Below are 24,591 nucleotides of genomic sequence, written 5' to 3' on the forward strand. Positions count from 1 at the left end.
AAATGTGGAATTTCGTATTTTTTGCCAGAAGACAGATCACGGGTGCGTGTATGTATCGACCAAGTGGTCCTAGATTGTTGCAAGAGGGCTCACTCTAACGGAAAGCAAAAGTTCTAATGCCCTTTTAAAGTGACCTAAAAAATTGGAGGGCACCTAGGCCCCCTCCCACGTTCATTTTTTCCCAAAGTCAACGGATCAAAATTTTGAGATAGCCATTTTGTTCCGCATAGTCGAAAATCATAACAACTGTGTCTTTGGGCATGACGTACTCCCCCACTGTCCCTGGGGGAGGGGCTGCAAGTTACAAACTTTGACCAATGTTTACATACAGTAATGGTTATTGGGAAGTGTACCGACGTTTTCAGGGGGAGTTTTTTGGTTTGGGTGTGGGGTTGAAAATAGGGAGCTATGTGGGAGGATCTTTCCTTGGAGGAATATTTCATGGGGGAAGAGAAATTCAATGAAAAGGGCGCAGGATTTTCTAGCATTACTATTAAAAAAAAAACAATGAAAATATGAACACGAAAATTTTTTTTTCAGTTGAAAGTAAGGAGTAGCATTAAAACTTAAAACGAACAGAGATTATTATGCATATGAGGGGTTCTAAAAATACTTTAGCATATAGAGCGAGGTATTTAGGAGGAGATTAATACTTCGCTCTTTATGCTAAAGTATTTTTAGTAATTTCAACTATTTATTCTACGGTCTGTCTGGTTCAGGGGTCATTCTTAAAGAATTGGGACAAAACTTAGATTTAGTGTGATAAGCGAGGTATAAACGAGGGGACAAACCCCCTCATATATATAATCAAAAATATAAGAATATAAAAGTTTGTTACGTAAGTTAATTCTTAAGTTACTTATATTTTTTTAATAATAAAAACGTTCGTTAAAGATTAAAAGTTCTAGTTGCCTTTTTAAGTAGCCGAAAAATTGGAGGGCAACTAGGCCTCTTTCACCACCCCTTATTTCTCAAAATCGTCTGATCAAAACTAATAGAAAGCCATTTAGCCAAAAAAAGAATTAATATGCAATATTTCATTTTAATAATTTATGTACGGAGAGCCAAAATCAAACATGCATTAATTCAAAAACGTTCTGAAATTAAATAAAAAACATAGTTTTTTATAACTGAAAGTAAGGAGCGACATTAAAACTTAAAACGAACAGAAATTACTCCGTATATGAAATGGGTTGTCCCCTCCGCAAAAAAAATTACTTAATTTTCACGGTTGCAAATGCAAACCCTTGTATTGCTGTCATCTGTCATACTAAATTTTTTCGTGCCAATAACTGTAGTTTGATTTCTTTGGATTTTTTTTTGTTACTACTGCTATCAATAGCACCCTTGTTTCTTTTAGAAGAACGAAAATTGGTGTTCATACAAATTTATTGGGCCTTTTTTGAAAGTTTTACTTTGGCTTAATGCTAAGTCCCTTGACTTGAATGTTTCTAAATCTTGTTTTCTAAGTTTTCCATGTGTATCTCATGTTTGCCCTCAACTATCAGAAGTCCTAAATCCAATGGCAGTATTAATATATCGAAGAATGGCCACGTTCATTTTTCTCGTACCCTTCTTGATACAAATTTTTCTGTTAAGCACTCTGTCGATTTGATTTAAATTAAGGTAGGCAGAATTTTAGCATTCTTAGATAACTGAAACATATTTTTCCTCTGCCAATTTTAAGAACCCTCTCTCACAGTTTACTTCAGTCAAATGTTTCGTATTGCCAAAGATGCCTACTTTTCCATGTTTTTCTTTAGTTATTTTCCAACAAATATGATAAAGCCATAAAATATATCTCAGAAGCAAATTGTTTACCAACTAAAACGTTGCTTGTTCTTATAAAATTGGCTCTGTATGAATTGTGTTAATTTTTATTAGAATTATTTCTCTATCATTATTAATATTACTACTATTATTATTATTATTATTATTATTATTATTATTATTATTATTATTATTATTATTATTATTATTATTATTATTATTATTATTATTAATATTATTATTATTATCACTGTTCAGCTTAAATTAGAGCTAGTGTAGTTTCTTTTGAGTGATCAGAATTATTTATTCATTGTATAAATTTTACATATCGCTTAAATCATGCCCAGTTTTAAATCTCTATCTTTTGTATATGAAGCAGTATTTGAAGAGTATTCGTATTTTGCCCCCTCCATTATTGGCTTTGGATCCTTTATTGGGGACCAATGCCTTGTATTTTGTCAGATTTTGTTTTTTGTTTGTGAATATCTCTCATCTTATCTTATTATCACTATGTTTGTTGCACTCTAAATTTTTTTTCTTCCAAAAAGTACTAGTCAAAATTTAGTGTCAAGAGTAGTGGGTGGAGGAATCTGAGGTTGTATATAGAATAGTTTGTGTTCGTTTTAAGCCTTAGTTATGCTCCTTACCCTCAAGTGAATTTTAAAATTTAAAGTCTATAAAAATTTAAATATGTAACGGAGTATATAGCGTAATTCATTACTCAAAATACATAGTGTTCGAACAAGAAATGAGATATAATTTACCCATGGCATATTACTAGTCTCCTCGGCCTATCGTAAAGTAAGTGTTCCTCTTCAAATGAGGCACTTTTAGTGGATCAAAGCCCACAGGGGAAATCGTTTTAACTTTCTCCCTCATTTTTCAAGAAGCGATAGATGTACCCTTTCGTTTTCGACAAGAGTAATATTATTCCAACAGTTTTACCCATCTTCCTTTTTGTTGGGTTAGAGTTTTTATTCATTGTTGGATAAATGCTTTTTCTCAGTCATGTATCCTTTAAGTTTAAAAATAGCCAGGAACTTTAAATTAATCCTGGGGTTAAATTTTTTCCTGTAAAACCTAATATATAAATAAGATCATTAGAAAGTTATTTCAGCAGCGAAATAGAATTATAATTATCATTAAAAATTTTTGATCCGATCAGAATTTGCTTTTGCTACTGAAATAGATTTCGAAGGGAGCTTACACGCCAAAATATGTATTTTTTATAAGTAAATATTTTGTAGGTTAAAACTGAATGCAAGGCTTAATTTAAGATGATAATTAGCTGTGGTAAATAACATTTGTTTTCGCACTATGCTTCTTTTTTCTAGTTATAGTTTGTGGTGCCTGTTGAGATTTTTAATATTAAATCATGAGAAAATTCTTCTGGATTAAAATACACTGGATACACGATCAAAATTATTTTCTTTACACTATTCCAGTTTAGTCTTATTTCTAGAAACGTGCAATTAAGACTCCCTTTTCCTCAAATAATCTAGTTTTCTCTTTGCCTCCAGGGATGCAGTTAATCAAGGAAATATCGATATGCTGAAGATCGATCGTTGAAGCTTGGCGGAAAATTTTCTTTCTCGAATTGCCTCGTCAGTACTAAACGCCTTCTGCAGTTCCTGAGATATTGGGAAATTCAGAGCGTGACATTTATTATATTTCCCAAATCCAATTGTTTGGCATTCTGCTTGATTCGGGGGTGGAATAATCAAGCCAAGGGGCGTTTTCATCTGTCTTACTTGATAATTTATCATTCAAAAGCGGCCAAGTTTTCTCAAGGTCTATCTCTTAAAAAAGCCACAAAATGTGCTATAATTGGAGAGCATCTTTCAAAAAAGATGGTGCAAACATTTAGTGACTTTTCTTTCTCGTTATTTTTTTATTTTAAATTCTTTTTCTTTTTAACAAACGCTACACCATGTTTCATTGTACTTTATTTTGTGTTTTTGGATCGACCTATTAATTTTAACAAATTTTTCTAAACAGTGGAAGCAAATAAATTACTAAGTTTGAATATGTTAAATTTATATGGAAATAGTTTGATTCTTTAACCAAGGTTGTGCTCGATTTGGAATCTGTGATCCCAGGAACAGTAAGGAAGCATAGTTTTCAATTCTTCTCATATAATTTGTGTTGAAGAATAGATTTATTTAACTGGAGTTGCCTTATAATATTGTTACTAATTTATGCTCTTTGCTTGGAAGCAAAACAGCGTCATCTATAATAATTCTTAATAGCGGATTCTAGAGTGCGTTCATATTATTAAATTTTACTAATAAGCGAGCAGAAGAGGGGAGTTTCTTGTCGCAAGGGCCGTTGTACCTGCCGGGAGTGTGACTCCCTTAAACTGCGGGGATCAGGTAGCAAGAAACTACGCTTCCCTCGCTTATTAGCTTAAATAGCTCTGTATTACGTCGTAGTTTATTGAACTGGCTCCTCCCCTCGGACTTTGATTTTGCATTACGGATTGTGACGTGGCTGTTGCGATGGGGAGTAATGAGAAATTGGTTTGGAATGCGTTACTGAATTATGCTTTCCGTGCGATAAAAGCTGGTAATCGCTCGGAGGATATAGCGAAAAAAGCAGTCGAGTTTTTCTCAGAGGAAGCAATTGCAATGGCGAAGGAGTTATTGTGGCCCCTAGCAGGAATTACCACACGTGTTACTGCGCGATCGAAGAACACCGATGATATCCTGGACATATTAAAAGTATTTCGGGTTTGTGAAGATAAAAATATCTCGTTGCCGCGGTTTGTGATTTTCGAACCTGATGAAGTTCCGATAATCCCGGGAGAAGTGACGGCTACCCTAACCCGGAAAGTAAACGAATTGTGTGCTAAGTTCGATAGTTACGTGGATTCTAATCCCTCTCCTTCTGTCTCTGCTATGCCTGCGGCAGAAACCAACACGATCATGTCGAAACTGTCATATGCGGTTGTTTTGAAGAATCCCCCGAAAGATCTTTCGAACCCTAGCGCTCGGAAATCCTATTTGGACAGAGTATGTGGTGATACTAGTTCGAACATTGTGGAGCTGAAACCTAGGAAATCTGAATGGAGAGTAGTCTTGAACAACAAGAATGCTGCCGAGTCCCTGGCTGAGGCAGTGGGTAAAAGTGACTCAACTATAAGTGTTAAAGTAAAAACTCCCGCTTTCTTCGGAATAATCCGCCACGTTCCCACTGAAACTTCAGATGACGAACTGCGCTCAGTTGTACCGAACTGTGTTAAGGCCGTACAAATTGGTAGTACTCGGTCATTCAAATTACAGTTTGAAAGCAAAGCTCATCTCTTTAACGCAATGAACTCTCCGCCCATTTTTGGTTACGAGCGACTACCCATTACAGAATTTAAATTCTTACCGATGCAGTGCTACAACTGTCAGTCCTACGGACATGCAGCAAAATCTTGTGTAGATCCCCCGAAATGTTCAAAGTGCGGTGGAGATCATTCCAGCTCTCGGGACAATCCATGCCAAAATGCCCCCAAATGCGCTCTGTGTGGTTCTTCTCGACACCCGTGCTACAGCTTCCAATGTCCAGTAGCTCAGAAGCTAATTTCTAAACAATGATCGGTGATTCTATACGGGTTGTTTCATGGAACTTAAATGGTGGAGTGGTTGATAAAATGCCACTGTTAGAAGGATTGTTATGTTATAACGATGTACTCTGTGTGCAGGAACACTTCCTCTCGAATCAAGCCGTTAGTCTGCTTGAGCTAAACGATGGCGTCAAAGTATTTGCTACTCCTGCAAAGTCATCGGGCAGGGGAAGGCCGTCCGGTGGAATCGCCATTCTTGTTAGCAGCAGGTTAAATCCCATTCTGTATAAATCTTCAGACTTTTTTGTTGCTGTTAAGGTGCACAAAACTGTTATCCACTCTGTGTACATGCCAACAGACTACAGAGACAGTAAATCAGAAAAAAAATTTAGTGAAGCCTGCAGTAAGCTATCGAGTTCGGTGGGCAGCTGTTCTAGCCAGGGCCTTGAATGTATAGTCGCTGGTGACGTGAACTGTGACTTGACTGATGAGTCTAACGCTCGAGCACAGATCCTCCTATCTTCCTGTGACGGTCTTCGTCTTGCTAACAATGATCTGTGTTTTACTTATATCCATAACTCAGGCTCGACTTCATCTCTCGACTTCATGTTAAGTTCCATCCAATCTCCAGCTTGCGGCAATTCGCACGTAGATCTGAGCGTAAGCGCGTCTGATCACTTTCCAATTATAAACACTTTTCGAGTAATTCCTGCCTCTCCTAACCCCCCAACTAATGAAAAGAAGTGGAAAATCAAAACTAATTGGAGTAAAATTGACCTGGCTACTTATCATTACGTATTGGATGAGATTCTCACAAAGATTAAAGTGCCGTTCCAATTACTACAGCAGAGTGTATGTATTCAAGATGAAGAGAAACAGCTGCTACTAAACATCTACTGTAGTGAAATATCTCACGCACTGTTATCTGCCGAGGCCGCTGCGGTCCCCATTCGTAAAGTCCGAGTGGGAACGGAAATTCCAAAGTGGTCCGAAAACCCTGCTCTAAGTGAAGCATGTGGTCGTGCAAAATTTTGGCTTAGGCTCTGGAACGAGTGTGGTCGTCCGAAATCAGGTGTTGTAAATGAAGTTCGGCTGTTCAGCAAACGCAGATTTGCCAAGATTTTGTCTAAGCATAAATGTGAAGTGATCGATCAACATAGTCAATTGATAAGTAATGACCCAAATGCTGTGTGGAGATTTCTTAAACGTAATGGTGATCAGAATAGTGTTGAACCTGTGATCTCTGAGCAAGATTGGGTGTCCCACTTTACTTCTGAGTTCTCTCCACCCGAACAAGATCTTGAAGATAAATATGAAGTCGAACTTGATAAGTTCATGGAATTGCCTAGTTCTGGTGTTGGCTACATAGTAACTGTTCCTAATCTGATTCGTGCAATTTCAAAATTAAAAAAGAAACAATCGAAAGGTGTCGACAAGTTGTGTGGGTTGCATCTTGTACATGGTACTGCTGGTCTCCTGAGTCATTTAGAGCTTCTATTCCAAATTATCTTTAATTCTGGTCTCGTTCCCGACGTTTTTGGTACTGGAGTAATTACACCTATTTTGAAAAAAGGGAAAAATCCGTCTGAATGCGTATCTTACCGCCCTATAACTGTTTCGCCGGTTTTATGTAAGCTTATGGAATTGCTAGTTATAGATCATATTGCTTTTCAATGTTCTACCCCCGATAATCAGTTCGGATTTAAAAAAGGTGTTGGTCGCGAGCACGTCCATTATATTCTTGCTAATATATTAATAGAAGCTGATGAACTGAATGAATCCCTTATTCTAGCGAGTCACGATGTTAGACGTGCTTTTGATTCTGGGATACATCCCCAGTTATTAGTGTCTGCTCATAAACGTGGTGTGGACCGATCGGTTATTTTGCCTTTTCGGGATATGTATAAGAAGCTTCGAGTCCAAGTTAAAGTCCCGTCTCCTAACGGGCCGATTGTATTACCAAATGCTATTCCGGTTAGAAAGGGCATTAGGCAGGGTGCAATTTCGTCACCCCGGTTGTATAATAATAGTGTTCTCGAGGCCCAAAAGTTAGTGCAAATGAGCTGCATTTTCCGAGGTTTGGATGTAACATTACTTAATTACGCAGATGATATTTTTAATTTAAGTAGATGTTTGTCTCGTATTGAAGAAAATTTTCAGATTCTAGATGATGCTTATAGAGAGATAGGCCTATCTTTTAATGCAAGTAAAAGCGAGATTGTTGCTTTCAATAGGAGAAATGCAGATTGTATAGATCTTGCTGTCAAATTTGGTGCTCAAGAGGTTCCACTGTCTGACTCCATAATGTACTTAGGAATGCCTATAGGTCATAACATGGCATCTACACGTGCTCGCCAAATAAGTAATTTCGCAGAAAAGGCACGTAAGGCTTACGGGGCGCTATCTTCAACTAAAGCGAAATATAATCGACAAATTCGAGCTAGGCTATATAATGCACTGGTGATCCCACACTTTCTGGCTTTATCACCGTTTTGGCATATATTTAGTGTTAGTGATAAAAGAAACCTTCGATCACTTTTTTACAAATATGCAAAGTTTCTTTTAAATACCCCACCGTGGGTTAAAAATTCCAAGATGTCTGCAAGGTTCGGTATCACAGATCCGATTGCTGCTGTGACGAAACGTCGTTCTGAATTTTTGGGGTCGCTTGGGCCTAGTAGTCTGGCAATTGCAATTCGTCCTTAGTGAGTTTTTGTAATAATGTTTTTATTTATTGGCGGTGTATCGTAACGTTTGTTTTTGTTTGTGCAGTTAAGTGTTTGTTTTTTTTTTGTTTTTTTTTTCTTTTCTTCTTTGTACTCCATTCGTGCCATTTGTGGTTTTGTATCGAGTGGGTGAATAAAATTATCTATCTATCTATCTATCTATTCTGCTGGCTGATTGATTACCAATATTCGTGTAAATTACTTTAAAAAAAAAGCCACAAAATGTGCTATAATTCGGAAGCATCTTTTAAAACAGATGATACGAGCATTTAGAGCCTTTTCTTTCTCGTTATTTTTTATTTCACTTCCTTTTTCTTTTTGACAAACGCTACATCATGTTTTATTGTACTTTATTTTGTCTTTTTGGATGTTTGACCTATTAATTTTAACCAGTTTTTTCTAGCCATTTCTGCTAGCTGATGGATTACCAAAATTCGAGCGAATCTCTTAAAAATGCCACAAAATGTGCTATAATTGGGAAGCATCTTTTGATACAGATGGTAGAATCATTTGGTGCTTTTCCTTTCTTGTTATTTTTTATTTTAATTCCTTTTTCTTTTTAACAAACGCTACATCATGTTTCATTGTACTTACAATTATGTGAGGAGGCTAATGTAAATAGAACAAATGGTATATTGATTACTGAATTCACTTACGTGTTCTTCAAATTCCTTAGAATGTGAAAGAACATCCATAAATAGTCTAAAATTGCTTTCCATAAAAATATCGGTCTGGAGGAGCCTAGAAAAAACACACTGAATTGGTTCTCATAAATTATGATTTGAGTTGCAAAGACATTCCCACATACTGCTAACACATTTCCCGCATAATGTTTTGGCCAGCTATTTTAGCTTGAAACTCTGTTCTTCTTTATCAGTCTTTGTTTATCTCTCAAAATTTTTTCGAATTATTATCTCTCTATTTTATATTAGGATGTATTTAAAACACACTTTTTAGTTTCTCAAGTGACTAAGGAAGGTTGTCATAATCCCTGGCATTTGCGAGGTGGATTTAGACATCCAGCAAGTTTTTATCATCCTTTGCTTTAAAAACATCAAATGATAGGCTGTGGCATAGCCCTTAAGATTCTTAAGGGTCTTAAAAACAGTATAAGAACTGAAACGAGTAGAAATTCGAATATTTCTTTCACACAACACCGTAAAACACTTTCACAATAGCCTAACTAACGACTTTATAGGTCATTTCTGACGAACACATTTTTGGTCAACTGTATTTATCAGCCATCATGGGAACACAGATTTTTATTATTTTTGGAAAAAAGCAAATATTTTCAAAGTCAGTTGAATATTGTTCCTGAAATTGCGACGAAGACCACATCGCCTTTCTATAATAAACAAATACAAAGTATACCCAATAGGGAAAATCTTTTCAAGACAGTGGAAATCAGTTCTATGAATATTTCGGCCCTATGTCCAAGGGCCGTCTTCAGCACAATACGAGTACGAGAGAGAAAATATGTATATATAAATAAACTTACATTAAATTGCGAGAATTAAAACTAATAATGTTTTTTTAAAACTCTTTTAAAAACACCCCTAGTATCCTTACTTCAATGAAGTTCAACCAGGACTGACAAAAAGAATGAAGTAAGAATATAAATTCATTCAAACTAAAGAGAACAAAGTGATTAAATGCAATCTCTCAGAGCCAACCTTGTATTTTTTTTGCAGCCTGTCTCAAAGGCCTTTTCGTAGCTGGTTCAATACTATTATAAATCAGTTTAGTAAAATATTTTGTTAGATAGATTTTTAATTCAATTTGAGTATAAAGAATTAAGTGAATATTCCCCTAAGTCCCAGTTCAAAGAAATATTATTATTTATTTTGAGACTACTTTCGATTGATTCCCGAACCACCTGTTTTATCCCCAAATCATTACTGATGAGTGAAGATTTTTTAAAAAGTATCGTGTGGGACGGATTATTAAATATATGCCAACCTAAAGCAGAATCAAAGGAGTTGTTGGAACTATTTGAAATTCATGCCTTGTCTATGACTTTTTTATGCTGTTGTAGCCGTTTTCCTAGTTTCTGATGGGTCTTGCGACATAGTAATTTCCACAATCACAGGGTATTTGATAGACCCCTCTTTGGCGAGTAAACGAGGTCTCATCTTTACCGGAATTTAAGAAATTAATGATTTTAAAATTATTAGTAAAAACTACAAAGAGATTACTTTTTGTGCAAATATTTTTTAATTTTGTTGTGATTTTTGGGATATACGGAAGATAGACAATATTTGAGGGCTTATCAGTAACCTCACATTGTGAAACATCTTCTTCGATTTTACAAGAATATCTTTTTATTCTACGGTTAATTATCTTATTGACAAAAGGAATGGGGTATTCATTACCAAACAGAATATCTCTGATTTCTGCATTTATATACGAATCGGAGCAAATATTCAGGGGACGATCAATGAGGGAAGTTACAACTGCTCTTTTAACTTGTGGGGAGTAATTTGAATTAAAGTGAAGATATATATTGTTTTGTGTTGGCTTTCGATAGATAGTAAAATCCAGTTTATCAGCATTACGAATAATTAACACATCTAAAAACGGTAGTTTTTTTTTTCAATTTCAACTTCTAGGGTGAACTGCAAATTTCGGTCATAAATGTTAAGATGATCTAAGAAGCCCCGACGTTCAGCTTCCCCATAGTTCCAAAGTGAAATTGCGTCATCCACATAACACCCCAATAGACGTGTTTTAAAAAATAAGAATTTAATGCCCGATTTTCAAGGTTCTCGACATAAATATTTGCCAGTAGCCCGGATAAAGGTGCCCCCATGGGTAACCCATTTTTTTGCTGGTAAAAAGAATCGCGAAATTGAAAATACGTAGAAAACTTATTACAAATTTTAACCAGAGTAATTAAAACTTCACAATCAATTGCCGTCGCAGAAACCTCGATTAAGTGGTAATTTTCTTCTATTTTGTTTTTTAATAATTCCTCAGAAATAGTCACATCTATATTTGTATATATGAAAACAATGTCAAAACTACTAGCTATTGTGTTTTTTGAAATACTTGTGTTACTAAGTTTTTCAACCAAATCTGCCGAATTACGAATATAGGAATTTTGGGAATACATAAAGGTTTGAAAGCTGTGCAAAGCCATTTCCCAATATTGGCAGCGGGGGCTTTAGTACATGCTACGATAGGTCTTAAGGGAATATCCTGTTTATGTATTTTTGGTAAACCGTAGAGTTTGGGACAGAAACTACCACGGGGAAAAATTTATTGTATAATTGTGGGGTAATTTTGCCGTTTTGTTTTAGCTGCTTGAACCAGCTACGACAAGGCCTTTGAGACAGGCTGCAAAAAATGCAAGGTTGGCTCTGAGAAACTGCATTTAATCACTTTGTTCTCTTTAGTTTGAATGAGTTTATATTCTCACTTCATTTTTTTTGTCAGTCCTGGTTGAACGTGGTTGAAGTAAGGATGCTAGGGCTGTCTTAAAAAGAGTTTTTAAAAAACATTATTAGTTTTAATTCTCACAATTTCATGTAAGTTTATATATATATATATATATATATATATATATATATATATATATATATATATATATACATATTTTCTCTCTCGTTCTCGTATTGTGCCAAAGACGACCCTTGGACATAGGGCCAAATATTCACGGAACTGATTTCCACTGTCTTGAAAAGATGTTCCCTATTGTTTCTACTTTTTATTTATTTGTTAATATTGTTCCTTTATTACTATTTTTTATTATTTCGAGTACAAATCCTATTTGCCGGTTACTTAACCCACCAGACTGGTGCACTGTGGCTCCCCGCACCTGTGGCTCCACACTGGAGCCTACAACTTTTTAAATTAATGTCACCTTGTCTCTGGCCCTAGAGTTGGTAAAGGCTTCATTTCATTGATTTTTCCATTATAATTTTTATCTCAATTTATTTTAAATTTCATTCTAAAGACTTTTAATTTTTTGACTTTTGTAATTAATTCTTTTCAGTGAATTTAAGAAATTTGTCTCATATGCTGGAAAAAAGCTTAAAAAATTGGGCTTTATGAGGCAAAAATAGCTCATAGGTTTATTTAAGGCGTTGTTCTCGGAAGTGACTCCCACCTATAGCGGATGTGGTCAGAAGTGTGAAGGTATGTAATATTTTGTTGTCAAAAGTAAAGGAAGTGTAGCTTCGACCGGAGGTGACCGTCAAGTCCGTTCTAGTAAGCTTACATTGAGATATTTTGGCAGTGGAGGGGGGGTGGTTTGCAAAAGAGTTGGAGAATCGTAATATGAGGAAAGGGACAAAGTCTCAAAAAGCGATGTCTCTGGCCCATATTTTTATGAGAGGCTTTTCAGTTTGACTTGAGCGGAGAATTTTAAAATAACGTGCAATTTGCGCCCAGAGGGATTTATTTCAAAAATGTTTGGATGTAACATAAAATATGATGTTCACATGATTGCTTGCATATCAGAGGGGAACATCCCCCAAAACAAAGCTCTACCAGAGAATCTACCCACTGCAACTTTTGAACTTAATTTTTATTAGCCTTTCAAATATTCACTCCTCTACAAAAAACAGTTTTGAAACTTTAGATATTAAAGAGTGGAGGGAAGGCTCGGCATAACGGTTGTCACCATAAGGACAGTCCCATTTTACTGTCTAAAGAAAATTGACCATAATGAGCCACTTTATTCTCAAAGTGTTGTTATAAAAAAGTTAATGTTTAGTGGAAAGAATGGACAGGAGTAAGAGGACGGGGGTAGCATCCCCATTATATTATGAAAACTTTGAATATCGTAAAAACAAAACAAAGGTTAGACTAGAAAATGGCAGATCAGAGTAAAGAGCGGCGTTAAAACTTAAACTAACTGAAATTGTTATCTAAGATCCTTTATTATTTCTAAAAGGCTTTTTTCTCAAAGCTTCAAGAATGAATGCTCTTACACAAGAGAAATTGGATAAAAAGTTTTCCTTTTCTAATTAAATTTTTCGGGCATTAAAGGGTTGAAGTTAGTTGTGCTTGCTTCAAACAATACATTTTTCAGTTTACATATTTTCACTGCTAGAAAATAAAACACTTACAAGTCCTAGCTGATTGTATTTGTTGCATTTTAAGATGCTTTCAGAAAACCACTACTTAAACTTTAGCGCAAAAGGTGGGGATTAAGTGAGCGGTAATTCCCATATTTATAATATATTTATGATATTCTTAACGTCACAGTCTATTTTCATTCCAAAAAAACTAATGTATAACACAATAAATTATTTTATCAATTATAAATTGATTTGTTTGCACCTATTTCATAAATCTAGTAATGCGACCTAACGAAGAGCTCTTGTCAAAACCCGGCAAATTAAGAAAAAAGGAATAAATGCTATGACTTGATATTTGCATGTTGGAAACACACCAGGGTTCTCAAACCCTATGAATTTTATTTTTTAAATTCCGTTAAGATCGTCCCCTTTTTAGGAGGGTATTCATCTATTTTCAAATTTCATGAAAATATTTTTGTGCAACTGACTTTAAATACGTAAACTAAATATGAATAAGCTTTATATACTTGAAATCAAGCTTGAAAAACAGACTTTGTTATGTATATTTTGCAAGGCTGTATGCAGAAGGAGTTTAGAGGGTTTGTCCCCCCAGTAATTTTCCCATGACTCTTAAAAATGTAACATAAATTTACATAGCAAAATTTTTACTCGTTTTAAAGTTTATTTTATACCCCCCCAGGGCCGTATCCAGGATTTATTTTTCAGGAGGGAGAGGATTAGGAAAAGATTTTTTCGGGGATAAGAGGGCTTAAAACTTAAAAACACATCAAAAATGTGTTTATATTTATTTTTGTTACGTTTTACGAGTCGGACAAACATTTTATTATGCGGGGGGGGGGGGAGGTTGGAAACTTTAGCCCCCCAAGATACGGCCTGGATCTCTTGAAAAAATCCTGGATGTGCCCTTGATATTTTGACCATTGATGTTTATCATTAAAATCCATTTTAGATCTGCTATTTAGTATTTCTGTGATTTATCAGTTTTGATCAAAACTTCAGATATTTCATCAAATTATCGATTTATCATCTTACCCTGAACAATGTTTCCAGGAGTTCTATTAAGCTAAAGGGAATATATACGCCAAGGACTATGCTTCAATGAAGAAAGCATTGATGAAAAATAAACAGTATTTATGTATTGAAATTAAATTGATTGTAAACCGAGAAATTGTATTTTCTGTGAAGTTTTGACTATTTGAGCAGTATTTTGTTTTTTTCTTTATATTTTACTATAAGAAAATATCTTAGAAGTTATATTGGTTTTCATAATTGAAAGTAAAATATAATAAAAATTGGGTAAAATTTTTGATAAGACAGTAAAAGATTTTTCGCTGTCTGATTTAAATTTTACCCAGTTTTAATATATTTTTGTCAATTGTAAATGGAGAGGCAGTGTGGTCTAAAAAATTAGTTTTAAATAGAGACTAATTGACATTAATAGGGTGCAATTGACAATCTAGCCTTCTGAATTATTTGAAGGGAAAGGTGAGGGGAAAGAACACTTCCACGCTTATTTGGGTATGGAAGTGGAAATAGTTGGGTTGGATCAGTGGTATTAGATGTCGTTACAGTATAAATAGCAGTAGCTGAAGCGGTTGCAGCAGGAGTAATTGCATTAGGAGCTATCACGATAGGAGTAATCATGATAGAAATAGCATTTGGAGGGAAAGCTGTTATAAGAGTTGGAGCAGTAGTCGCCGAAGAAGTGGCTGGGAACGGTTTGGTTGGAGGGGGCAGTGGAAGCTGCGGTAGAAATTCTCTGTGTTAAAATTGTCATGGTAAGAGTAGCCTAGTCGTGGATTGAGCGTTATCAGTATTAGTGAAACCAACTACTATCTGCAGATAACTTTTATTTTCAGTTGTAAAGTTGAATACTTTCTTTAAAGCAACAATTCCTCAAATTTCAAACTGTGATTTATAGTTTTAACGCAACTGATTTAATTAAAAATCAACAGAAATGACAATTGTCTATATTTACGAGTCGGGGGTAGGGGAGATCAGGATTAAACTCCATTGGTTCCGTCGAGACCATCCGATTATGGTTTTGGACCGTTGACCCTGGGGTTGTATGGGTAGTATTGCTCTCAAAGGTACGGTTTTTCTATTTTTTTGCTCTACTTACTAAATTGAATATCTTAAAGTTTTGATGTGGGTTCAAACGGGACAGTATAGGGACTTCAAGAGGGATAAAAAGAACAAAGGGCTTTTGAGAGGGTGCTTGACTCATCGTCTGATCACTTTAGACCTTTAAAAAGGGAGCTAGAAGTTTTGTGACAAATTTACGATCGAATAGATCCCTCCCAATTTTTTATTATCATTAATTCTATATCCATCAGAGTTTTTAAGAGGGTGCTTGACTCATCGTCTGATCATTTTAGGCCTTAAAAAAAGCGAGCTAGAAGTTTTGTAACAAATTTGTGATCGAATTGATCTTTCCGACTTTTCATTATCATTGATTCTGTAACCAGAGGTCAAGAAAACAGATTAAGAAAAAAAAATATTGGAGAATAACCCTTTACTAGTTCAATATTATTGTGCTGTCTTCTGGTTTTGGCAGCTGTACTGAAAAGTGAATATAATTTACTTGACATTTGTGGACTATCATATTCTTACTATGGAACGTCGGAAATGAAGACGGATTGAGGAGAGATTGTATTAAGAAACAATTTGGACTTGAAAGTGCTAAAGTATTAGAAAGTGCCAAAAATGAAAAGAATAGCGATTATTTTCGTAGGCTAGTCAATTACGCGGACATCATATCAATTTTGTGTGGGAGGAGATTCATAAATTGAAATTTTTATGAATGTAATGTACTCTAGTTATTGGAGAAAAGCAAACGCGTACAAAGAATAGTTTTATCCTAACTCTGAAATTTTTGCTGTGTGAGTGAAATTTCTAGGAATGGATCTACTACCCAAATAGGGGCATTGTTCTATGTTTTGAAGCTCCTATATCCCTATTCGGGTACATAAGTATTATCCAAAACACACTCAAGAAGCCGTCATGAAAATCCTAATGAAATATACCAAAATATGATGAAAATATAATACTTATGTAACAAAATTACGGAAATCACAACAAAGAATTATGGACAGCAGGCTGCCCAGAACGCATTATATTTAATACCTAACCTAACCACCTCTATATATTAAATATTTCATTAAAATATACCTGCATCGTTCTTTATTTCCCGAAAGAATAAGCTAGTTATAACCGAATACGAGAGAAAAAAGGTTTTCTAAGATCAAACAAAGCAAACTTCTCGATTGTGTTCTGGATATTAAGTAAGTACTTTCTATTTTTTATGCTTGAAAAATCCTAAATCAAATTAAAAAATGTAACTTTCGTGTGTTATCCAGAAGCTATTGCTCTAGACAAGGATTGGGGTTTAGTTCTGATTCTAATATTTTCTTTTCTAAATTACGACTTTTGTTCAAAGAGCCCCTCGGATCTTTTAAGCTGGGGAAAGTTCAAATAGCACTAAAAGAAGAGAAAACACACATACTATTGCAAACTCTGTCCTCTTGCGTTTTATGTTTCTTTTTCCACTGTTTGCGTGTTTTCCTATCTTTTCGCGTTATTTCCTAGCATATATTGATTTGTATAATCCATCTTAATTTTATTCATTTTCATTTTTATTTTTGTTTTAAACTGGATAGAAAAATCAACTAAATTCGTGACCGGTAAAACACTTCTGAAAGCCTTATAAACTAGTATTTTGTTTTCTTCAGGCTTCTTGGGGATGAACCTGCTCTTAAGCCTGTTCTGTTGTGTTGGTTTTTTGTTTTCAATAAGCACAAGTTGCAAAATGAGTAAATATCATGAATCAGTTTATTTGAAACATTTTTTCAGATATAGGGCGCATGAAATATGGAAAAATAATTATATGTTCGTTTTAAGTTGCAATTTCACTCTTTACTTTTATTAGAAAAACTTACCTTAAAAAAAATCAAAATTCTTTCGTTTTTAAGCTTTCAAAATATACACAATTAACTTTACAAATAGATCTTTGTCTAAGTTGGGCGAAGAAATTGAGGAAGTCAATATGAGTTTTTTCTAAGATAGGGCATTAAATATAGGTTTTACTTCGAAACTCGCTTAAAATTTATATTAAAAAAAAAATGCCCTTTTGTCACAAAAAAAGTCCAAGGGGTTTATTATCCTTGATATTTTTCAGGGTGCAATGATGTATAAAATATTGTCCTGCATGAACTATATACAGATTTTTGAAAACTGAAAGACATTAAAGGAATTTTGCATTTCTAGGTCGTATTATTTCTGGAAATTCGTTTGGTTATTATTGCGATTTCTCTGACGCAATTTTTTCTGCAGCACTTTGACAACTATAGAAGTAAGTGGCCAAGATGTTGAGATAGTCTAGCAGTTCACCTACCTTGGTTCAATTGTCTGCTCAAATGGAAATCTAGGTTTGCAAGGGTAGCGAAGGCGAACGCCGTTTTTGGCTATTTTTTGAGAACAATATTCCACATACCCCGGGTCATCCATCTCACGGAAGCTCGTATCTACTCTGCGTCGGTAGCAAGTGTTGTGTTGTACTCGTCAGAGACTTGGCCTTTGACTCAGTCGCAGATAATGAAGGTAGGTGCTGTCCAGACAAAACACCTCCGCAAAATCAAACAGGTTAGGTGGCTCGACAGGGTACGGAACATGGATATGCTCTAGTCCTTTAAATTACAATTCCTGTCCGAACAGCTTGAATCACACGCGCTGCGTTGTTACGGTCATTTACTTTATATACTCATTGAAACACCTGTCCGACTTAAATTCGACTTCTATCCAACTGCTAATGGCTGGAAACGCCCCAGAGGTAGAATACGTATGAGATGGGAGGATATCATATGCGATCGACTTACAGCGGGGGCATTAGCACCAGCTAAGCTCCTACCCTTGCCCAAAACAGGCCACTCTGGCGACGACTAACGGCGCTGATGTCTGGTTCCCTCTACGCTGGCAATGCTGCCGAGGAAGTTCAGAACTTCTCACAAGGAAGAATACTTTCATTATTTTTGCTTCTTGGACTTCAACGTTTTTAGAAAATTGATCATTAAAATAACATTGTCATTATGGAAAATAAAAGGCTAAAAGGCCCCTTCCCTACGCCCTTTCCCTAACGCCTCCTTTCTCAGCGCCCTTTCCCTAAAAAGGAAAGGGCGCTGAAGGCCTTTCCTAAAAGTTCGTATGGTTACACATTTCAATGCTCCTACGATTTCTCACTGTCCCGTTAGCACAGGAAAAAAAAAAGACTTATCAGTGTTTCAAGCTGTTTTTTGGAATTCCCAAGAGTTTGTTTTAGAGCTTAACCTTTACTGTTACAATAAACTTAAATAGTGCTTATTACTATTCTCGAATAAGTTGTGAATTTGAGCCAACAGATTTTTTTTCCTTGGCATTTTTTTCAAAACTGTTTTTTCCTTTTCACTTATTAAGGGGACTGGGAGGAGGCTGGCAATCAAGAGGAGGATTTTAAGTATCATGTTAAGGATTTTTTGCCATGGAGATTTCAATGGAGATACACGACACAAAAATCCCCCTTTTTTTAGTGCCATATACTACCATACGCTGGTGTTGTCAAGAAAATTTTATGCTAACAATAAAAATGTGAGTATTAGATTTCAAATAATCTCTCTGAAAGCTTTCTATGATTCTCTCGTTTCCCACTAGTGCTGGCAAAATAAAAAGAACAAAACAGAGACATTAGCATTACAAGATACTTTTTGAAAGTTCCAAATTTTTTTTCGTAATGAGCTTTTACTGTTAATGTAAACAAAAATAAGAGTCGTTATTTCAAAACTAATCTTAATGATTTTTTTTATGTTGACAGTTTGTTTCAAAGAATGTACTTTTAGTTTTCACGTGGAAGTGAACTTGACAAGACCAGATCTAATAAACGGATTTTACAACCAGGGGGATTATGATAGTACCCTTTGTATGCTTCAAAGCCTCTCGACTCCAGAAACTGCGACAAAAATTGTCATTCTTGGTACCATATGACACTTTAAGATGGCATCATCAAGACCAATCTACAAAAAGCATGTTCATTTGATTAAGAGCTTTAAATTGAGCCAACAAACATGTCTCTTCGATGTTGCCGTACCGTGCTGATGCTGCTAGTCAGCAGACGATTTATGAAACTTAATAAGGAGGCTGGGAGAGAGAGTATACAATTGAGTGGTTATCAATCCCTGGCTTTGACTATAGAGATTATGACTATGCATTTTCATGCTTTTCAGCCTTTTCTAGAAATGATGCCAAAAATTGACATTGTTGGTGCCGTATGGGTCTTTGTCATAGTATATGTATGGGTCATGAGGGCAAAATTATGAGAAAACACTTAGATATAAAAGTTAACTTTCAAATGTATCATTAAAAATCTCTCTTTGATATTCTAGTGCGGTGAAGAAAAAAGAGAAACAAAAATTATTTTTTAAAGTACTTTTTATTCAGAAAAAGGATTTCTCTTGTTGTTTGAGTCGGGAGACTGTAATTATTCTAAATGAGACTGTTGACTATAGTTATTCCATTCGCTCCAATTGGTGCGTTGACGCCATTTCTCAGGGGTTTTAGGCTCTTTTTTCATTTGCCCATAGCTTTGTTTTTGCAATAACTTTAACCATTAAAATTACACGAAATAGTAGTTGTAGTAGTAGTAGTAAATTAATTTTATTGAAAGTAAGCATTTTTTATACAATAGCACAACAAAAGCGATGCTTGCGAAGATGAGCTAAAAAAAGAAAAAAGAAAAAGAGTATGGAGCATCATACCGTTTACTGAAACCAACATGAAAAATAAACAACGAAACACTACATAAAAAAACCCCAAAACAACACATAAAAAATATGGAAAAATATTCCACTGAAAATATATTTAATCTGTTTCAAAAGCTTACCTACCGAGCAACTCCATACTTAAATCAGGTTTAAACTAGTTGAAATTAGTATTAGTAAATAATAGTTGCCATTCCCGAATCAGCAATAAAGGGGTATTCTTTTTCACTACTTTTTTTCAAGATCTTTTTTCCGGTTCCTTTGGGTTGAGGTTTGCTCTTCACTAGGTTGTAGCTATCACTGCAACCACGATTGTGTAAACTTGACAAACTGAATTTGTCTTTATGGATCAAGCCCAACACTGTATGATTTTTGCAAATACTGTCTAATATCACTATCAGATAGATAAATTTTTATAAATAAATTAAAATTAAAAAAAAAATATCAAGTATTTTTCACATTTTATTGACAAACTTTGAAATCGATATAAAAAGAATTCAGTCATTAGATTTTCGTGAGTAATTAAAGTAAGGCAAAAAGTTACAGCTAGCGCTCAGTTTATCTGAAAAGCCATACATTGAAAAAAACTACTACACGATCAGCCTAACTATACTGTGGACCCGTGACGCACTTTTAGTCGCTGGAAACAGGGATTTAGCGCACGCAAATTATTTAATAATTTCCGTTACAATGCTTCCCTTGGCTACATTTCTCCTAAAAACGATTAGGACAGAAAAAGATGAAAAATGACTTCTTTTACTTACGTAATTCTATCGCGACTCCCAACAGTTTCTCCCCTCGCTTTGTCCATAAACTCAGCAACAGATTCGAGAAGAATTTCCGTAACTTTTTCCTGGATACATTCGATATTCTCTTTTATAATGTCCTGCGCTGACTGAGCTCTAATTTCCTCATGTATCAGCAGTTTCATATAACCATGTGAATTTGCAGATTCCACGTTAAAATCATTTGTTTTGACATAAATGCAGAGTTTAAAATAATCTTCAAGACGATCTGTATTATTCTCAAGGCAATCGAGTTTCCACTCACAACAATCTATCTTTTAACCACTGTATTTCTTTTCATTTATCAAGCTTTCAAATGATTAGGCTATGAATTTAACTTTAACAGTATATTGAATTAAAGGGATTTTAAATGACGAACGTATAAGAACTAAAACATTTATACATTAAGTACAAATCGGACTCTACGATATTAGTTAGAAAATTATGACAGATTCTTCAACTTCTTAGCAGTTTGATAACTGAAGTGGACGGAGTAAATACAGATGAAGTACAATGGTGACTAAGTAAAGCCTTCTAGACGTCCCAACTCTCTAAGCATGAGGATCTAGGGGAGTCCTAATATAAGGGCTATCAATCATTATAAGAAAAAATCTTGAAAAAAATAGAGACCACCATAAATTTCTTCAATTTACGAATGACTAGAACTCTGGATTTAATTTTACATGTGACGGAATTCTAAATAAGAAGACTTTACCATTTGGTAGCCGTTCGGCGGCCTAGTGTATCAAAACAGACGATGTCGGATTGAGTGATGAAATTAAACTATATACTAAGAAAACTCAAAGATGAAAACATTTTCTGTTAATGCTAGATAACTAATATATATGCTTCTAGCAATAAATATGTAACATGTACTTATACTCATAGCATTTAATTTCGTACATAACCAGATTAATCCACAAAAAATATCATTCTAAGACATTTTTCTGATGTTTTACAATATGACTGGAAACAAAAGGTAAGTTATTTAGGTAACATTCGCTATTTCCTGTCTCATGAGTCTTAAATGTAAAGGAAAAGAAAAATCAATTTTGAGCTTGTAAGTTGTTGTCAAAATGGCTCAAGTATATAACTAAAATTATTCCATAAGAAAAAGGACAAGGAAAGAATTTCATATTTCATATCTTTCATTTTGTTTTTACACACACACACACACACACACATATATATATATATATATATATATATATATATATATATATATATATATATATATATATATATATATATATATATATATATATATATATATATATATATGTATATATATATATATATATATATATATATATATATATATATATATATATATATATGTGTGTGTGTGGGTATATATATATATATATATATATATATATATATATATATATATATATATATATATATATATATATATATATATATATATATATATATATGCGTGTGTGAGTGTGTGTGTGTGTGTTTGTTTTTATCAATTTGAAATGTTCGAAGAGTAGATATCATGGTCAATATTTTTTTTTCTCTGCTGTGTTCGTCCTCATCTGTCACCAATTAACTACACCTTTTTTGCATCAGGCACTTTTTACTAATTCTTGGCCAATTTTATTTTTTTTATTTTGGTAAAAAGAAGTAAATTTTTGAAAAATTTAGTCAAAGATCTGTGGTTTAAAATCATTGTACACAATCTCCAAGCACGAGCAGAATCTAAAAAAAATGTCTAGTCCTTAGCCAAAACACTTGAAATTCTCAGTGAGAATTTATTATTTTCATAAGTTTTCTCCGGTAAGCTTCCAGTCAAACAAAAACAACTATTTTTTATTGTATTTAATAAGTAGAATAATTCTCATATTTTACAGTATTTCATTACTGTAATTGATCAATGCTTATGATTATCTGAAAGTATTAATATTTCGTAGAAACCTAACCTATAGCTATTTCAGTTACTATTGAAATATGTAAGAAGTATTTTAACGGAAACTTCCAAGTTTGGAAACTCGACATTTTTTACTAACCTTCCTTTACATTTCCAGCCGTTCTTCTGATCAAGCTCTTCAAAGTCCTGGCTGAAGCTTGCTTCAGCCCAAAAATGAGCTTAATTAAGTTTCGCAGCAGTTCCTATTCGAGAGATGTCAAATTCAAGAGTTTGCAAGAACAATTTTCGTGGAAAAGCTCTAATAATCAATACAGATGCTATTAATTCTACCACTTGTAGATTCTTATTTTCTTTTTAAACTTTTTATATGAATTTTTTTTATTTAATCTAAAGAAACCGATACGGAAGTGGTATACTTGCTTTTTAAGATCTTATTTACGGGAGCAATAAGTTTTTTTATGGATGTACAGTCCACCCTTTTGGCAAAACTTTCTGCTTTTACTATACGAGTGGAATTAAGAAAATGAATTAAAACCAATACTTTTCGAAATATACTTTTTACGGTTTTTCGCAAAAATTGTGAGAGTGTCTATGGAAACTAGAAAAAGACAGTTTTTTAAATTTTTTCAACAGAAGACAGTTTTTTCAAAGTATAGGCATTGAATTCAGTTGATATGAAATGGAAGCTGATTTCAAATATGACCAACTGCTTCTACCATTTAAAATAACTTGTGACAATAGTTGGGAACAAGAAAATCAATCTATAGAGTTTTTGCAATTTTCTATTAATAAATTTTAAGAGTGAATTGAAATATTTTGATGTAGAAATGACACGCATTGCCCGTGTAAGGTTTGTAATTTGCCTCGGTCTGAGAATACGGAACAAAGAAAATATATTCAAATGAGAGAATGCATGTGAAAGTAAGAATTTTCATGATTGACTTTCCGAAAAATAGCTTTTTTCTCTGGTTGTGATGTTAATAAGGAATACGATGATATAAAAACTGATTTTTTGGATTATATTTTTTTATATTATTTAATAAAAAAACAAGTTATTTTTAACCGAAAGTAAGGAGCAAGATTAAAACTTAAAACAAACGGAGATTACTCAGTATATGAAAGGGGCTGCTCCCTCCTCAACGCCCCGCTCTTTACGCTAAAGTTTAACTCTTTCTCTCCACTCTACTTTTTAAAACAGTAAAAAAAAAAATTAGCGTAAAGAGCGGGGCGTTGAGGAGGGAACAGCCCCTCTTATATACAGAGTAATTTTTATTCGTTTTAAGTTTTAATTTGCGCTCCTTACTTCCAGTTAAAAAAACTTGTTTTCTTATTTAATTTCTGAACGTTTTTAAAATAATGCATGTTTTGATTTTGGCTCACCGCACTTGAATAAGTGAAACGAAATTTGCATATTAATTTATTTTTATGGCTAAATGGCTTTCTCATAGTTTTGATCCGACGATTTTGAAAAAAAGAAGCGGAGGAGTAGGCCTAGTTACCCACCATTTTTTGGTCATTTAAAAAGGCAACTAGAACTTTTAATTTTTTACGAACATTTTTATTAGTAAAAATATGCGTAACTTACGAAATAACTTTTGCAACGAACTGCTATATTCGTATGTTTTTATTACGTATATGAGGGGGTTCACCCCCTCGTTAATACCTCGCTCTTCACACTAAAGTTTAAATTTTGTCCCAATTCCTTAAGAATAACCCCTGAACCACAAAAGCCGTAAAATAAATAGTTGAAATTAATAAAGTTACTTTAGCGTAAAGAGCGAGGTATTAGGAGTAGGTGAACCCCTCATATGCGTAATAATTTCTGTTCGCTTTAAGTTTTAATGCTGCTCCTTACTTTTAGTTGAAAAAACTTTTTCATGTTTATTTTTTCATTGTTCTTTAAAAAAATGCTAAGAAATCCTGGGCCCCTTCATGGAAATTTTCTTCGCCAATGTAAAATCCCCCATGGAAAATTACCCCCGCATAACCCCCTCCACTCAACCCCTCCCCCAAACCAAAAAATCTCCTTGAAAGCGTCCGTACGCTTCCAAATA

General features: G+C 34.2%; 1 protein-coding gene and 1 long non-coding RNA gene across 4 annotated transcripts in view; one reads left to right on the plus strand and one right to left on the minus strand.

Moving 5' to 3' along the window:
- LOC136025167 (uncharacterized) overlaps window positions 1-21,492 on the minus strand; it is a 93,553-nt gene extending 72,061 nt beyond the window's left edge. For 2 of the 3 annotated variants that reach the window (XM_065700932.1, XM_065700930.1), the window contains exons 1-2: window positions 20,641-21,492; window positions 8,703-8,787 (exon numbers count right to left, since the gene is read on the minus strand). In XM_065700932.1, the coding sequence (XP_065557004.1) occupies window positions 8,703-8,787; window positions 20,641-20,807 (252 nt within the window). In that variant the 5' untranslated portion in view covers window positions 20,808-21,492. Of the gene's footprint in view, window positions 1-8,702; window positions 8,788-9,544; window positions 9,626-20,640 lie in introns of those variants that run through there. The other variant, XM_065700931.1, reaches the window with a different exon arrangement.
- Window positions 11,498-23,003, plus strand: LOC136025169 (uncharacterized). The gene is made up of 3 exons (XR_010617033.1): window positions 11,498-11,573; window positions 17,358-17,690; window positions 22,695-23,003. It is a non-coding gene; the product is annotated as an uncharacterized LOC136025169 (long non-coding RNA).
- Window positions 23,004-24,591: the final 1,588 nt, after the last annotated feature.

The sequence above is a fragment of the Artemia franciscana genome, chromosome 3, assembly GCF_032884065.1.
Source record: "Artemia franciscana chromosome 3, ASM3288406v1, whole genome shotgun sequence".
NCBI classification, from domain to species: Eukaryota; Metazoa; Arthropoda; class Branchiopoda; order Anostraca; family Artemiidae; genus Artemia; species Artemia franciscana.